An 18,923-nucleotide genomic window follows, 5' to 3' on the forward strand; every position below is an offset into this window, starting at 1 on the left:
ACAGGATACATTTGGAAGAATTACACAAAGATTTTCCTTATATTTTCCTTTTTAAAAAAGATTGCGTTTATGTTCTCAAATGTCCAAATACTAATGAAATGCAGAGTAATACAGAAAAGCAGGGGAATTACTATGGGCACCGATATATTTGACAAGTGCTGTTGGGGAAAGGAATAGAATTCAAGTGTATGTTTCATTTCAAATCGTTTCAAATTGTTTTCCATCTGAAATCATCAAAACCAAAATGAGAGCAACTTAACTGAGCTAGAGAGAATCAAAATGTACTGAAGAAATCACTGTTTTGTACTTTTCTTAGTTCAGAGGACTTATAATAATACATTTTTGTAAATTGCTAATTCCCATGAAGAATTACTACCAACCAAACTATATGTCGTATGTGGTCGGATAGTTTTAATGCACCAAAACTTTTGTGGTTGTTGAAAATTAAACTTGAAAGTTGCAAATTATTGAAAAAGAGGTAGTTAGGGCCTCTCAATCCCACTTTTTCTGTTATTTGCCTATTGAAAAATCATCTTTTCCTTCTCAATCATAAGAACAGGAAATACATGGTTTTATACTTAGATTAACATGAGCCCAACATCTGATAAGTGAAAACACCACCTGGTATAAAAAGTAGGTGCACATTTAAACTTCACAAACATGCTTTTGAAATTTGTGGGAATAAGCATTATCTGCAACCAAGATTTCCATTCCTATGCCTTGCATGAATTCTATACACAGGTGGACTTCACACTTCATCAAGGCAAACAATTGTGCTATATGTCTCTATGGGATTAGGCTTTGTGGAGTTACAGATAGCTTTCCATTGCCCTATCTTTATTATTATTTTTTGAGACAGAAATGGTGTCCTCATAAACGTCGGAGTACTATCTTAGCATATAGTTTGGGATGAATGATTTACATTTCACAATTTTGTAATGTATCTGACAGCAGGGGAAATTAGAATAGCATTCTACACAGCCCAATACAAACATGAGGCAAGTCATTTAGAGAACAAAATCTCAGAGAAAAAGTAGTCTCTAGCAGATGGATCAATATTGTACAGTATTATTTAAACAAAAACCTGAGTGAAATATATCTCAACTTACTTTGAGGTTCTCTAACACTCAGCGATGAGACATACAGACAATATTTAGGATTTCCCCACAAGTAGCATTGATTTTTTTTCTGGGAATGATTGAGAATTCTTTTGTAATAGTAATATAAAAGCAGAACCCAACAAACCTATTTCACATGATTGAAAATGCTTATTAGAATTACTGTTCTCTAGACACTTCTTCAGAAAACAAGATATAAAATATCATACCAATCCTACAACAGATACTTTGGGAGGATAATTTGTTTTGAACATAAATGGAAAATTTAGAACTGTGACATCCTGCTCTGAGGGGTAACTGCATTTTTATGTATTTATTATAATTAATGACTGTTGTAAGAAGAAGAATAAAAAAGAAAAGAACAAGGAGCAGAACACCTGCGTATTTCGTCAAGTGAATTCAAAATCAATTACAAGAATATGTTCATGTTTGGTTTAGTTTTTAAAGTTTGCTGTGTTTTTTTTAAGTTAATCAAGGCTTACTATGGTAGAAACAGTGATGTTAAGGAGTGCTGGCAGTATTGTACTTGCTTTCCATAAAAACCACAAAACACTTGAACTGTTCCAGCAGAAATTTAGGATTGAAAAGAGTAGAACATTTCCCTACTCTGAACTCTTGTTCACCATTGCTGTATGTGTCCAGAGTCTTAATTCTATGAGCATTTCATATTTCCATCAGTACAAGAGACCCCTATTTAACCACCACAAACCCATTGAATGAATGTTAAGGGTAAACCCAGTTTCAGCATCACACCTGAGATATTACACTAAATCAGACATTTGCACACAAAGTTTTCACACATGTTGACTTCAATTCAGCCTGGAATCTGGCGTGACAAGGTTTGAGCTCGTGTGAAAAGCAAACTATGTATGATTAGGTGAATATCTCCTTTGTATAAATAAGCAAACTGTATATCTGAATATCTGCTCTGATGCTCTTGGATAGGGGGCTTAGTGTTGCTGATATCATGGTTTTCTGTTGCATGAAAAAAGCTTGAAAAATATCTTACCACTTGAATGGCTGCCTTAGTAGTTATACATAGGAAACAGATATGATATGTGAAACAATATTCCATCAACTTCTTTTATGAAAAGACGTAAATCTTCAGTGGAAAGGAGGGATTTAAGAAAGGCCACATACTTAATACTAATAATGTTATGCTGCTGCTGTTGCTTAGGACATAATGTTCTTCCAAGATTGAAAATAGAGAACATTAAGCTATTTTTTTTTGTATATTTATCAAACAGAAAAAAGTTAGTAATTCTGGTTTAATAACACTTGTGATGAAGGGTAATTAAATATGCATTTACTGTATGATAAAGAAGAAAAAGCACAGATGAAAATTTCTAAAATCTAAATGATGGGGAAAAAAATCTTAGCTAGATTCCCCCTTTGGCTTCTTCCCATCAGGGGTGGGGCCAAAATTTTGGAGGGCTGCAAATTTGGCAAAATTAGTCTTGAACAAGATAAGATGAAAAGCCAATTGTTATGGAAGAGGCAGGAACTGTTGGGAAACATCCAACAGTGGAAAAGCCTGTCTTTATTTTCTGCAGACTAAAGAACAGGTAAAGACCTCTACCAACATCTCCTCTCTAAGAATTTCACAGATCATTACCTTAAAGTGGCACCAGCAACAAATTACCAAGATGTTCTAATGATTGAACCGCCATGAGATCAATAGAAGACAATTATTGTCTTGCATACTGTCATTCATTTACATAAAGGAGCTTTTTAATGCACTGTACCCTTGTAGTTCTCAACAAACAAGAAAAACTGTCCAAATCTTTAATATTTTTTACCCTTAATTTTGAAACTGTGAGCAACTTGTATTTTCTTTATAGAAAATTAATCTGAACAACTGAAATGTTAGAGAACTTCATTCTAAAATTCCTCTTTTTGCCTGCAGAATTACAGGAGAATTTGCTTGATGAATTTTATCAAGTCCCTAGGAGTATATCAAAAGAACTCAGAAATGAATTATTCTCTTAAGGTCTTAAGAGATCCTCCCTTTCCTTTCATGACCTGCTACATGGTCGGGTTTTGGTAATTAAACTAGTTCTGCTTGGGTAATTAGACTTGCTAAACTGGGTAGCTTTTATCCTCAGAATCTATTTTACTGTCATATTTAGAAACACAAAGATCTTCTCACCTGATAGGAAGAATTGTGACTAACTTAATAGTTCTGTTTCTTTCATCATTCTTGCCCGATCTTGTCTCTTTAAGGCGTACGTTCTCCTATACATATCTGTTATGGAATGCCTGACTTAATTTTTCCTGACTATGTGTCTCATTCAAATTACATGGATTTATCTCCTGGATGAAGAAAGTAAGAGGTCTATTATGAAGAAGAGCACATATGTGTTCTGAAATTATCCCTCCCCTTCATTCTATAAGCTTATTCATTTTTTAAATCAGCTATTGGAAATTCATATGTCACTGAAACCATACATATTAAAGAAAGGCAAGCTCTTGCTTAGAACAAAGATTTTGTTGCATGTATTCTTAAGAGCATTTCCTTTCAATTACTAAATATGGATCTATAATCTTGAATTACCATAGATTACCATTTTTCAGGAATACAGAAATATAACAATCTCATTCTTCGACTAAAAGCATTCCAAAGAGAAAAAGTTGCTCAACTCAAAATATGAACCCCATTTCCAATCAACCATCGAAAATGATGTGGGCTGCTAACTTCACTAAGGGCTGGAGGCCATTACAATGTTTATCACACATAGACAATGACTGTCTGTCATTCTAACAGTAAGAAACAAATATTAGCTCAGATGTATTCATGTCAAGAAAGAGATTGAAAAGAAAGCATCACTTTGTTTTCCCTTCTCCATAGCATGGTCAGCCAATGCAAAAACTGAGAAAATTTGTTAATATTCCACTGTAAACTTAATTCCAAATTTAGTTTAGCAAAGTAAATCTAGAAGGCGAGATAACAATTACAGCAAAAACCTGTTCATTCCAAGTAGACAATTCTATGCAATTCTAAAACACTAGGATGTTTTTTCTGTATCACCTGCAATGGGAGAAACTCATTATTTCAAAATGTTTAAGCGCTTATACCACAAAACTAAGTTATCAAGGAAAACTATTGTTTAGTGTGCACCAAGACTTGCAACATTTTGAAATGTGGGCTTCTTTACTGGAATCTTAAAAATAATGACCATTTAAAGACTGCAGATTTTTGTGCTTGATCAGATGATTATGGGTTGTCATGAAAATAAAAGAAACTTCAGGAGGAAACCACTTTCTGCTTCTTCTCACCACAGTTTCAACACTATAGGTAAAGCCAGCCAGAAAGATATAGAAGAACATGCATTCAAATGAGTCTTCTAGGAAATGCATCTTTGTGTACTGGATCCATCCATGTCTGCTTTGCTGCGGGACCTGTGTTTGCAGCTGTTTGGCTTCCAACAGCTGGAGTCCAACCACTTCTTTCTCACCAATATCCAATGGAAAGTCACAAATCTTCACACTGTATTTCCAAGGCTGAAAGCCTAACATGTTGTCGCCAAGGACTGATGGATGGGGGGTTGGAAGCAGCGCACATGCTCGACTGTTGAACTGTCTGTTTCCACCGATTTCATGTATTTGTTCAGGATGGCAAAAATCTCATTGTTCAGAATTTGGTACTTCCTGATCCTGTCAGCCATTTTCTTAAGTGGCTGGAGATTAAAACAAAAATGGAATAAGGAAACATGAACACCATCTCTACTATTTTTATAGCCACCCTGTTGTCAAAAGAATCAACAAAACTACTGGTTAAATATTTAGAATAGTTCTCTCCTACCTCTAAATGGAAAAAAAAATGTTTCAAACTCCCCTATTCCTAAGGCATCATAAATATAACATCTCTTTACATACTTCCACAAAGGAGCTAAAAGATAACTCATTTGCTTAAATTTTATTAAATGTATGTACAAGTGGAGCTATATTTGTTAAATTATTGACTTCCTTGAGTCCTTCTTTTCCTCTTTCTCCTTGCCTCACTACCATAGAGGCAAAAGTACACAATTGTTTGCTAATAAAGGTCAGCAGGCCCTGAATTTATTTTATGCATATACAAAGTATCCACATCAAACATCACTGTGTTCAGTTGGGAAGAGCTATTTACTGTTCCTTTATATAATTCTCCTACATAAAAATGCAAAATCCCCAAAATACAAGTTGTGCTAATCTGGTAGACAAATGTCTGAACTCTTTAGAATAAAAAATATAATTTCAGGAGAAATCCATGGCTTAGTGATATAGCAGATGCTTTGCACAAAGAATGTCAAAGGTTCAGAAATTTGGATCTTCCTGGCCAGAAAGTCATCTCGCTGAAACAGATTCAGTGCATGCAAAAGTTCTGAGGTTTGACAGCAAACTATTTTCAAGTTTCCACCTGGGATATGTAAAAAATCTATTTAAACTCTGGGGAACCACCAATGCTCCATGTATAGAGTGTGCAGTCAGCTAGTGGAACAAACCCTACACATGGCATCCAAGTCCTCTCAGACTTACCACATTCTTTATGATTTCATCCTTCCCATCCTGTCTCTGCACTTTTAAGAGATGATAGCAGAAGTCAAAAAGGTCAAAACGACGCTGTTGCCCCAGAAGAACTATGACTGAGCAGCCAGCCCAGTTCAAGCCATCTCCAAAGCACTGTCTAGAATAAAAAGGAATAGGGAAGACATTATTTGGAAATGATGGAAAGAGTTGGAAATCATCTTGCTTGATTCTATGAAGAAATAATATATTCTGAGAAGTTCATACAACAAAAAGACAGCCATATGGCCTTCATTCAGGACTAGCCTCAAAGATACGGAATCGAGTCACTAGCATAAATTTACATGTCATAAAATCTCAGCTCTTTGCAGAATGGATATAGCCTTCAACACAGGCCTACTCACTCAGCAGTGAATTCATTTGTTCCAACTGGAATGCAGTACACAAACTGCATGGCGCTCCAGAGCCGGTGAAATTCAACACATTCATCAACATGCATGACGCCATTGGTTGGGGGAGGCCCACGCCAGATGGGGTCTTGGAGGTAGCTCCGAATGCGGGTCAGGATAACTTCAAACATGGACAGCCCACAGCACAACCTCTCCTTGGTCAGCAAGTCTCCTTCACGGGCTATGGCTATTTGCTGATGAGAAAGGAAAGTTCTATTATGAGATACCAATTTCTCCCAGAATTCCCAGAGTGATCTCCCCACCCAGACCTCCAATAAAGTTTGGAACCTGTTCTTAAATCTGTTTAAAAAAGGGCTTAGTCTGCTTAGATTGAATTAAAATCTAGTAAATTTTGCCTGAGAACACTGAGCTGATTTGCTGTTTAGTTTAAGGAAATTGCTTTCTAATACGTATATCTTTGTGTATTTTCCCCAAATATTTATTACTTTACTGGTATTCTTCAAATGAAATGACATTTTGGAAAGAGCCAAAATTTGCTTCTCTATTAGGATTTTTTTAAAAAAAATAATTTTCTGCACAGGGTATTGTTCCTGCAAATTGAATTCCTGACAGTGAAATATATGTTTGCAATAATGTTTTCTTACTGTAGTGAATATTTAACTTCTATGAAGTATAATTTGCATAAGACCATGTATTTTAGATGTGCATTTATTATATATATTAACAGTATCTGCTTATTATACATTATTAATCCAGATCTGCATGCCTATGTGAATTTGCATTTCCTCTTTAGGATGATCTTACATATCTGATTACATGCTTAAATTTAATATTGATTATCTATAATGCAAAATTCATGTAAAACTTAAAATGTGGCAGATAATAAAGAGAGCCTAGAAAAAAAATGTCACTATTTTGATAATTTTTCATTGTGTATTTTAGTCATGATGATAAGAGAATAAGCATTTTTGAGATAATATAAGAACAATTATTTTTCTCTGCTTTGATCTGAAAAGTCAATTTTATAGAAAAAAAATTCTTCTCCCACCCAATTTTGTAGAATTCAGAAGTAGTGGTAAAATATAGTAAAAATAATTTTTTACAATATCAATAATTCAACATTTTTGGAACTCTAAAAAGTGTAAATCATTTGCATGCAGAAATGAATGAGGGCTATATATACCGTGTTTCCCCGAAAATAAGACCGGGTCTTATTTATTTATATATTTAATATAAAGAGGCACCAGGTCTTATTTTCGGAGGATGTCTTACTTACCTCCAGCACCAACAGCCTCGCCAAGCAGGTCCACTTCTTCTGGGGCTGAAGGAGCAGCTTCATTCTGCAGCTGCATTCCGGCCTGTATTTTGCAGTCGGAAGGCCACTGCAGCCAAGTACCAAGCTATAGATTCATCCATAGCTCGGTCTTTGGCTGCAGAGGTCTTGCAGAACTGAGCTATGGATTGAATCAATAGCTCAGTTCTTGGCTGCACAGGCCTTCTGGAAAGGCCTGTGACTGAGAAATGCAGGCCTGGCTGCAGAAGATGCCTCAGAAGAAGTGGACCAAGGAGGAGAGGCCTGGATGCAAGGTAAGTGGGTGTGGGGCAGGTGGGGCAGATCCACACCCCCACCCCAGCTTGATTTTTAGGTATTTGCCTCACCCCCAAACTAAGGCTTATTTTTAGGGTAGGGCTTATATTAGACCCACCCCCCAAAATCAAGCTAGGGCTTATTTTTGGGGTAAGCCAGTGGTGGGATTCAGCCGGTTCGCAGTACTTTGGCAGAACCAGTAGCTAATTTTGTGTTGCCCAGGTCCAGAATGGACTTCCAGAAGCAGCGTCCACACAGAGAACCGGTTGTTCACATATTTAAATCCCACCACTGGGGTAGGCCTTATGTTCGGGGAAACATGGGTACTATTGCCTGGAGAATGGCAGTTGTCAATTTTCTACGCTTTCATTTGAAAGAGCAGCACAATGAAAATACAGATATGCAGCATAGAAATGAGAGGCAGGATGGCAGAATGAAATGGATTAGCAAAGTGAACCACTAAAGGTACTTCAGCCATCACATAGCTAGGCCATTTCAGTCCTTTGATAATGCAGTTGTGACCACAAGAGAGCACAGCTGGATGGACTTTATCTATTTGCTTCACAAAAATGCTAAGGCACCTTCATTAATACATGTTGAGTTACTTCTGTACTGTTTATCTTTTATGTTCAAAAAAATTCCTATTAAGGTAGGAGTTACCCATTACTTCTAGTTGAAATCTAAAGTAAAACATCTAATATGCGTATTGATAGTAATGGATCAATCCATTTTTAAACCATTAGGCACTGAAAGCTAAAAGATGGTATAGAAAACTATGAATATAGATGCACTTTACCAAGGAGTAAATCAATATATGCAAATCAGCCCATATTGGGAATCCCTGAAAATAATTCCCAGTCTATATTTCTGCTACTTCTTTTGCATGTTGAAGATTCTTATATTGAAATCTTACACTGATTTTCTCTCAGGAAATTTCCCAGTAAGCTCAGTGGGAATTATACTAACTTAAGTATTTCAGTCTCTTCTTTTCTGCTCCAAGTCTTTTCTAATAATTTTAATGCAGATTATATTCATTTAGTATCAATAGCAACACAATGTTTCTCAATAGTTCCAAAGAGTGATTAGCAAAATCTAAGGCCATATTTGTTTCACGTAGCAAACCTGAGATTAGATGTTCTGCTGTTATCTAATCTATTGAGTCCCTTTCAATGGTGTGGTGTATAAAATAAATAAATAAATAAATAAATAAATAAATAAATAATTAGAGTTATAAGAACATTCCAAAGGGAAAAATTAACTTTAGAAAAAATGCAAAGAGATGCAAATCAAATTATTGTATGTAAAATGTATATATTCTATATCTGAGACCTTTCCTAAAATTAACAATACAATTAAAGAAAAATATGTTATTGTTTTCTTGAGACTAATATGACATATCCTTTAGAACTACATTGTTTCACCCCTATTCCTCTGGGGGTTTCCATAAAAAAATGCTGAGGTATACATGGTTCTCAATTGGGCATACAGTATGCTTGAATATTAAGGAATGCTTATCTGCACTTCAGAGGAAGGGTATGATGTGACACAACTCAAATGGAGATATTAATCTAGGAATAGAAGGAGCTGGGTGGTGAAAAACTCAGTGGGATCCCATGGAAATATGGATAGCTTCCCCACAGACATTATTATCTGTGTAACTCAGAAGCAAACAATCTAAGAACAAGAAGGCCCAAGGCTTGCTGTGTTAGGAACAATCAGCTGACATCACCATCAACACATCTCCCTCTGTACTGGTTTATATTTTTATCATCTCTAAAAGTACCACTTTCATGCTGGATGTGAGACAGCTGACAGTGCAATATGTATTTGTGAACTGGGAACTTCCTATAGAAATCAATTCTACCTGATCTTTCTAACTGGGTTTGTTTGGTGGTGAGAATTACTGTGATAGATATATATGTGAACTGATTGTAATGAAAGGATAAATAATGGCCTGAAAGGAAAAAAAATGTACAACGATTTAGTTCTTTAAGAAAATATTACAGATATATCTATCAGCACAACTTGAGTCAAACTGTATTAGTTTGTTCAAGCTGTTTGGCCATAAAATGATATTCAGGTAAAAACAACAGATTGCACAATATTCTATTATGTTTTTAATGTTGGGTTATTCAATGTCTCAAAATATTCTTACTATTTATACTAAGATGGAAACATTTCAAGTCAATAGTGGTAAATGATTTGGGAGTATCTGATGATATATTAAGATTTTGACTAGTGACTAGAGGTGTCTATGTATGTGCACATGCACTTTCAAGTCAGTTTTTGACTTCTGTCAACTGCCTGGACAAGTTCCAGCAGTTTTGGTAACCCTGAGTTATTTGAAAAATGAGTAAGGTGTATTAGGAAATTAGCAAATATTAAATTCCAACATTCAATCAGTAGAATTTATGTTTGACTTGACTTTCCAAATAGAATAGCTGATCCAATTTGAATAATTGTATTACAGGTATCCAAACAGATTTAACTTCAGCCATGAACTTTTGTGTTTTTACAGTATTAATCAATCTGAACTGATTCAGTTGAATTTAAATCACCAGGAGCAATCTGTACATCCACAGAATGTATAAGAAGACTGAACAAATTGTATCTTTAAGGTGTAGTGTAAAATCAAGGATGATAATTGGATGAGGAATATTTCTAATTGGAATCTGCTGTGGGGTTTGTTGCTGTTAACTGTTAGCAGTTCATGGAGCTTCAGATTAGTTATGAAGATTTTAAAAAGGGTTCAAAGGCTGAGCAAGTTACCTCACTTGATATGGGACTCTGATGAAGTTTTTAATTTTTTTTAGAAGAAATTCTAATTTTGGATTTCCCACCATGTCACATTTAGGTTGACTCTAAATTAAATGTTTAATTAAATGTTCTTGTGTGCCACAGACTGCAGTTAATAGAGGCTTACAAATCTCTCAGTGAAATCAACAGGAGCAATGGAAGTCATTCATTTCATCTGGATTGCTGTTCTGAGACAACTGATCAACTGAGACTTGGTTATATGGAAGTCAGACAAAGAGCAAAGCACTGCATACAGAGAAGCCCCCAAGCACAGGCTGTCTTCCTCCATCTTGTAGTGACAGCAACTACCAGCATGATATCTGAGGATTCCGAGTTGCTGTCTTACACATTTGGAGGCGGCTAGGTTGGAACAGGCAAACACAAACTTCCTTGTATTTCTTTATTTAGTCCTCCACAAGGATCAGTTCAAAATGAGCCCATGAAATGAATTTATATTTAAATTTTGTGATCCAGAACAAACATTGGAATACTGGGAGTCATAAGACAGACACATAGCCTGTACTATACTGGTATTGTGTCTTTTTTAAATTAAGTGTCAACATCTCAGTGGTTTTAAAGGTCGTAATCATAAAAGGAAAAAAACAGTAGTATAGCTGATAGCTTTAAGACCAAGTCCTCTAAAAAGAACAACAAACAAAGAGCAGGTGTGTAGCAAAAAAAGGGCTGTGCCAAGCACAAAGATTAAATAACTCATGCAAGTGAGCCAAGCCACAGAATATAAAAGCAGGGAGAAAACCCAACATTTCTGGAATTGCAACCAGTCCAGACTGGCTATTTTAAATATGTATTCAAAAATGTAGAATGGCCCTGTATGCCTGTGTATGTGTGCTTGAAAGGGAGACAAGTAATCAAATGTCAAAATGTGTTGTCATCAGAATGCCAGGATTGATTGCAGATTCTTGTGAATGGTACACTAAGAAAATGTCTTGATATAGAAGCACGTCCCACTCTTCACCTTTTCCTTCTCCTGATAGTTGGGATGAAGATTTAACCTCAAACAGGATTCAATGGCTATGTTTTGGGGTACATATGGACCAATGACAGTGGTTTAAAAGTTTCATTAAACACATACTTAAACAATCTAATAAAATTTGTAGAATGCTTAACGTCACATTTGTAATGACAATCAATAAGTGGTAAAACATGAACTGTCATGTCTCTCTTTGGCTGCAAAAAGGAAGGAGATAAGAGCAGGGGATGAGAAGGCAAATTGAAAAGTCTACTTGGGTTTGCGTAGTACAGTGGTTCTCAACCTGTGGGTCGGGACCCCATTTGGGGTCGATCGACCATTTCATGGGGGTCGCCAAGCAAGGCTGTCTGCCATTTTTTTTGTCCGCCATTTTTCCCCCCTTTTCCGGCGGGTGCCTTACCTCCCTTGGGCTGGGCCAGCTGGTGGTCGGCCTGCTCCGTCTCTGCCGCTTGCCAGCTACGCCTCGGCCGGCACAGGGGGCGGAACCATGCATGCGCGGCGCTCCCGGGCAGGGAAAGTCCTCGACTTACGACCGGTTGGGTAGTCATCGACTTACGACCGGTTGGGGTCGCGGCATTAAAAAGGTTGAGAACCACTGGCGTAGTACCAAATCTTCTGAAATGCTATGTTCACCCATCTCAGTGCTGAAGCTCACAAGGCAGAATATGGCTATCTCCATTTTTTATTACAGAGACATTCTATCTCCAACACTGAAGCTTGGGTCAAGAACGGGGAACAGTCTGTAACAGTCTGTTAGTTCAAAAAGGTCAGATAGAAAAATCTAGGATTTATACTCCATGGTAATATAGATGCATACGAACCCTGTGATCTGCACTAAGTAGGTCTGATTATATAGGATTTCTCTCTGAAAAAAATTGGAGCCGGGGGTGTAGGATAAAGTAGGAGTCCATGACTACTTTGAAACGTCAGGGTCCACTTACAGAAACAAGAAATGTCTTGCCTGACATTCATGTGAACAACAACAAAAACCAACAACAAATAATTCCAATTCAGGCCAATAATGACAAACTGTCTCTGAGGCAGATGGTGATTATGGGGGACACAACTACATAAGAACCACATTGAATTTCACTAATTTTGTTCGGTCACAAGTGATATTTCTACAAATATTCTGGGATGTACAGTTGAAATCCAGGCAACAAAACCAGAAAGGCATCCTGAGATCCAGGGCAGTCAAGGGATGGGGGATGGGGGAGAGAGAATCAGGGCTGGGTGACGTATTGTGGCACCCAGTCAATATGGGTTTCAATGTCATCCTTACCTGAGGAGTTCCCAGCCTCTCTATTAAGGGAACCAGGTGAAGTGGGGCATATTTGGCTTCGAGACGCTTCATGCGTACCTCCAAGCGTTCTCCTTCTGTTAAGCGAGCAGCAAACAGTGAAATGAGAAAGCAAAAAGAAAAAAAAACTAGCATTTCAGAGTCATCTCCCAACCATTATCCAACTCTGGGACAAGTATGACATAAAATCGTGGAAATGAATTGTGAAGACGGGTCTCTATTTATAACTGACACCAAATACACTTGTAAGAGGGTCTTGTTTTTAACACAAACATCTTGCTTTGTTTACAGGGTGCCCTTTCTTGTGGATTGGCCAGGAGGACCCCTAGTCCAATGAAGGCAATGAACAGCTAACTACATCTAAGATTTTTTGAAAGCTGAAGTATGTGTAACTTCGTAGCTACTACCCAGCTAGGGAATAATGACTGATATCTGTGCATCTCTCCACTTCTTACCTTTGATGTAGACCCTGGGCAAAATATTTTGGAAGGGAGCAGCATGCAGCAAATCACACACTTCTTCCTGGGACTGAGGCAGGAGGAAGAAAAATAAAAGGTGTTAAAAACTACCTAAGAATTGACTGTTTAGCTGTCAACCAAACTGGGAAGGGCATAGTGATCAGAAGGCTATTTAATTCTAGCTCAATATCCAGGACAACAGACACATAACTTGTGTCAAAAGTAAGTTTATAATAAAGATAATCTTGTTTTAAAAATTGTAGCTTCTGCTTTGTTACTTCTTCTGATTCAGCGGTAGGATTTCTTGATCCCTGCTGCTGAATGATGTACTCTCCATAAAACTGTAATAAGGGCTGCTGATAATTAACCAAGCTCCTCCTCCTTTGTGTAATCTGAAGTTGTCAGGCACTGCCAAGGACCATGAGGGTCTGTGTTGGATGTATCTTGAGGTGGTTACATTATTCCACATAGGTGTATTCACATATAGGTTGCTCACAGACATATTTAATTGATTTGTCCACTCACAATTGCTTTTTTAAAATCAGTCTTAAGAATTCTCTGGGTGATTTGTTTAAATATGAACTATAAAGACACCCTGAAAATTTCATCCTATTTCAGTGACAAAACATGTAGTATGTCTTGCACTAACAGAAAAAACTCCAGAATATACCAGACTTTCAGGTTTTCTACTAGGCCGCGACTTTAATTATGATTGAACATCTGTACCTGGTACTGAGCATCCCCATTACAAAAACTTACAGTGTGTAAGTCACAGTGTATTACATTATGGGATAGAAACTAGTTGCATTTAAGCCACTATGTTCAAGCAATAAGCCGGAACCTAGGTTTATGAGGAAATGTGCTTACATTATACTGTAACCTATTTTGATAAGACTTTACCTTGAAAAGTAGTATGACAATATTATAAATTAAATTTATATAGTAGGGTTGTTAACTTGTCTTTTAAAGAAAAAAAATGAAAATCTGGTCATTTTTGGCTATGTTAATTATAAGTGTGCATCAACAAAGATTCAACATTTGGTAAACTGAAAAAAAAACCAAGATGGAAAGTAGCAAGGTAACTTTTTCACAGAGCCTTCCTTGGCCACTGATGGTAGTGGGACAATGATCGGTCTGATAGACGTACAGTCTGAGTTTGGAGGTTAGAAAGGCTGATCTAACATCTGGGCACAGAGTATTTGGAATAATGTTGCAAACCATTTTGTAACTTCTAATCAAGTTGTTAGCAGCCTATGGGCCCTGTGATTACAGGAAAATGCCTAAAAATATAAAAAAGAGGGTCTGAGAATTCTGGTACCGCCCACTCTGATGTACTCATAAAATGACTCCTTGGCATCACTCAACAGAGTCTGACTTCCTGAGGTATCTTCTTTTTTTTAATCAACTTCATTTGGAATCAAATGGTAGTAAATAAGAGATCCAAACTACAGGAAGAAGAATATGAACCAGACTGGGTGCCAAAGTTGATTCAACACAAGATCTTCTATGTTGGGCTTCTTTGTTGTTGCTGTGTTTTTCATCTGAAAGCAGCCACAAGAGCTGCATGACATTTGGTTCAAGACTGTACTTACAGGGAAGGAAGACTTATCTGTTCCTTACAAGTCAAATGGGCAAAAATACAGGATGGCACAGAGGAAGGATCAACCTCCTGCTCATACAGACATAGGCCAGATTCAAATCTTTAGGAACTGCTCTTACTTTTAAAAACATGGGAGATCTTGATTGGCCTTCAGGCTCTAAGTATACAGTGGATAATACAGCTGTTCTATCCATCTATATATATTCAAACCTAAGTTTCATTAATTCGCTGCACGTTTCTTGGTATGGACCACTCTAAAAAGCGACTCTGTGATGTAAGTTGTCTATTTTCCTGGGAATAAAGCCCCACTGATTTCAGGTCAAACTTATTTCCAAGTAGCCATACTTAGAACTGAGCTGGAAGAGGCTGAGAGAGGAACCACAAAATGAGAAGAAATTTAAAAACACATACAGAGATCCAGAGTTAATCTAAACTGCAGACACACAAAGAGGCAAGACCTCGGAAGCAGGAATGTTGGTGGAGACTTGAGTAATGATTGCAGCAAATTCTGCATGACTCTACATGGCGGTATAGCAACAAAGTAAGCCATGATAGCTGCATGCAAGAAGCAAGACACTGCAAAAGGAGGCGGTTTTGATACACCCTTGTGTGAAGACGCATTTGGAACGTTGTGATCAATTCTCCAATTCCCAGCCACACTTTATATAGACCAAAACATGAGCACCGGTCCCTTATTCAAGCCTCAGTGATTTACAGAATGTAATTTTATGTACATTTTTTGTAGAGGAGTCTTAAGGAGTTGTTGCCTTAACTTTTACTGCAATATTTTATGGTAAGTAATGCATCATATAATTACATATCACTGTTTCCTATTTTATAAAAAAGGCCACATCAGAACTGGGATGTTCAACTTCATTCTTTGGAAGTCCAACACAGAGGGAAGGTTTTATCTGCTTGATGCAGCACCCTGTTATTAGCAGGGCCTCAATGAAGAAACATTCATAAGTGATACAATGTACTCAGTAAAATAAATTCTGCATGCAGGGTGCCTAGCTTTGTGATCATAAAAAAACCCAAAGAAATTATTTTAAATGCCACCTTCTTCATTTAAGAACTGAAAACTGTCAGGGAAATTAGATAATTTAGTTATGGATACAAGAAATATGGTTTCTTTCTTCCAGACCAGAGGATTATTCTTGGCATATGATTCAGAATGCTTACCTCCATTCCACCTTTGGCAATCTGCAAATTATTGGCACTACAGTATTGTCACAATAAACAATGTGCTATTATTAAGCAATTCAAAAAACAACATGTCCAATAAAAGGGAGAACCTATTCTGAGCTTTCAAGTATAGTTTTAATGCTATGCAAATTAGAAGGATTGTCCCAGCAACAAGAAGAATAGGCATGACCTCTTGAAATCATATCTTTAAAATTGGTAAATATGTTTTTCATCTTAATGGAAGAAGGGAAATATCAGAGAGTTATAAACTGGTACAGGGTAAGCAACCTGTGGCACTCCAGAACTTGCCGAACTACAACTCAGAACATCTCTAAGCTATATAGCAAATTCCTTCATTGGTTATTAAGATACATATTCTGACAAAATATACATCAGTTTTTTTTAATTTGGAGCTGGATGCTATCCCAGGTATGTGGGAAGCAATATTGGGTGCTAACTTGATGAGTCAAGTTGTCTTTGCAGATATTAAGAGCAATTTTATGCAAAATTAACAAGATGCACTACAACCATCACTGCTACACCTCAACTGGGACTGATAGGTAAGGGCTCACTGCACATTTAAAAAATGAAGCACAAACATCATGTTATCAAGGTGCACATGTTATTATTTTGATACTATTGTGGTTGGTTAGAGATGCAGTTGATCACAATCTGCAATGAAGCCTGAAGGCAACTGTGGTTTTTTTGCAATAAGAAATGGAAAAGTAAGTAAATAAATAAAATCAGCTCATCGGAATTGTCTTTAGGTACTCAGAGTGCATTAATATGGACAAGCACTTTTGCTTTTGTGTTTGTCTCTGTACTTCATTCTGCCAGGCTTTAGCAAGCCGCTGAAGAGAACTGTGACAAGTAATAGCAAGCTCTAGCATCCTTTTCAATCCGGGACCTTTCTGGCTGTGTGGGCTTCAGCTCACTGAATATCCCAAGCAACATGGCCATTGCTATTGTAAATTCTGGGATTTGACATCCACATATCTGCATGGCATCCAGGTTGAAGAAGGCCGCTGTGCAGGACTGGGAATGTAGGAGTTCCTGAACTAAGAAGTTCTATACTGACATCTAATTGAATACAGACTCGTTTGTTTTTTCCTTTGTTTCACATACAATGATTTAAGCCCAATTATTTTCCCCAATAATTCATTTTAACTCACCAAGGCCTGTTCTATGAGAAGGCAGAAAAGAATGGCATTACCCACTTCCCTCAGACTTTGAAATACATCAGTCTTTAGTTCTGCATATTCAATTATGTCCTTCAGCTGGTGATGGAAAAACTCCAGGATTCCTGGGGAAAAGCAAGATATAAATAGAACTACAAAGTAGCTGACCCAAAGGTGCTTTTTCAAAAGGCAACTGGGCTTCCTCAGTTTTTTCTTGAAAACGTTTCATTTCTCATCCAAGAAGCTTCTTCAGTTCTAACTGAATGGTGGGGAATGAAAGGATTTATATTTTTTGCAGTCACCTGCTTATTAGCACTCTGAAGGGTGGTCATTTGCTCTCTGAGAGCCGTTGAGGCCACCTGGGGACTTATCCAGGCCCACCTCATAGGACCTGCCAGGCCTAAGTTCCTAGCAGAACGATCTGAATCATGCTCTCTCTGAAGCATATCAAATGCAATGGGCAGATGTAACTGGGAAGAGGTGGGGCCTGAGATTTTGTTAATGGGTAATACAATTAAAACAATGTGGGTGAGTAAAATAAATACATTTAACAGAGACAAGTAGAAAACTCTTCACTAAGAAACCAGCGCACAAGTACAGGATGGGGATTCTTAGCTTGGTAACAGTATTTGTAAAAAAGATCTTGTAATAGCAGCTGATTGCAAACAGCTGTAAAAAAAAGCAAAGGCAATTTTTAGACCGCATCAAAAGAAAAAAAATATATTTTCCAAATCATGGAAAGTAACTGTTCCACTTTCTTCTGCTTTGATTGGATTCCATTTTAAATACTGTATCCCGTTCTAAGAATCATATTTTAAGGATTCAGAATAACTGGAATGGGTTTACAGTAGCACATAGAAGACAATCGCGGGACTGGAAACTAAGTCCTAAGAAAAGAAACTGTAGGAGCTGTGAAAATTTAACCTTGACAAAGAATTGGAGTGGATAAACTACCGTATTTCCTCAAAAATAAGACATACCACAAAAATAGCTTGATTTTGGGGGGTTGGCCTAATATAAGACCCACCCCCAAAATAAGCCCTAGTTTTGGGGTGAGGCTCACACCTAAAAATCAAGCTGGAGTGCGGGTGGAGCTACCCCACACACTCCGCACCCGCTTATCATTGCAGCCAGGCCTCTCATGCTCAGTCAGCTGCCTCACCTCATTGGCCCATTTCTTCTGTGGCCACTTGCCGCTGCTCGTGCACATTGCCTCCAGCCTCCATTTTGCTGTCACAGGCCTTCAGGAAAGGCCTCTGCAGCTGAGAACTGAGCTCCGGATTGATGTGCGCCGGGAAGGGGGCACCACACGCATCAATCCAGAGTTCAGTTCTCGGCTGCAGAAGCTTTTCCTGAAATTAAAATGGAAGCAGCAGCGATTGGCCACAGAAGAAGTGGGCCGGCTGGGCGGGGCTGTCGGTGCTGCTGCAAGGTGAGACCATGGAAAAGATACCCCCCCCCCAAATAAGACCTGGTGCCTCTTTTGGAGGGGGAAAAAAATAAGACCGGGTCTTATTTTCAAATATTTGAAAGGATAACATATTGCAGAATTTCAAAAATGTCATTCTGTTGTTCAGGAAGCATAGTAGTTTAATTTCCACAAAAACTGAATCTGATTTAATGTTAGAAAAAAATCCTGATAGGAAGTTTGTCAGTGGAAATAACAGCCCAGATAAGTTATTGGCATATCTGGGATGCCTTAATTTGGATTCTTGCACTGGGCTCAACTCTACCTTTCTACAGTGATTCTTACACAGTAACTAGGTTGTTTTTACAATTCTCAGTTAGTTGCTAAA

General features: G+C 37.5%; 1 protein-coding gene across 4 annotated transcripts in view; it reads right to left on the reverse strand.

Moving 5' to 3' along the window:
• Positions 1-4,627: 4,627 nt before the first annotated feature.
• CYFIP2 (cytoplasmic FMR1 interacting protein 2) overlaps positions 4,628-18,923 on the reverse strand; it is a 52,612-nt gene continuing 38,316 nt past the window's right edge. For all 4 annotated transcript variants that reach the window (XM_029287334.1, XM_029287333.1, XM_015832127.1 and 1 more), the window contains 6 exons: positions 17,122-17,252; positions 13,162-13,234; positions 12,689-12,783; positions 6,026-6,264; positions 5,634-5,781; positions 4,628-4,795 (listed from right to left, as the gene is read on the reverse strand). In XM_029287334.1, coding sequence (XP_029143167.1) covers positions 4,628-4,795; positions 5,634-5,781; positions 6,026-6,264; positions 12,689-12,783; positions 13,162-13,234; positions 17,122-17,252 — 854 coding nt within the window. The remainder of the gene's footprint in view (positions 4,796-5,633; positions 5,782-6,025; positions 6,265-12,688; positions 12,784-13,161; positions 13,235-17,121; positions 17,253-18,923) is intronic.

This window comes from Protobothrops mucrosquamatus, unplaced genomic scaffold (genome assembly GCF_001527695.2).
Source record: "Protobothrops mucrosquamatus isolate PMUCROS unplaced genomic scaffold, P.Mucros_1.0 scaffold_306, whole genome shotgun sequence".
Taxonomy (NCBI): domain Eukaryota; kingdom Metazoa; phylum Chordata; class Lepidosauria; order Squamata; family Viperidae; genus Protobothrops; species Protobothrops mucrosquamatus.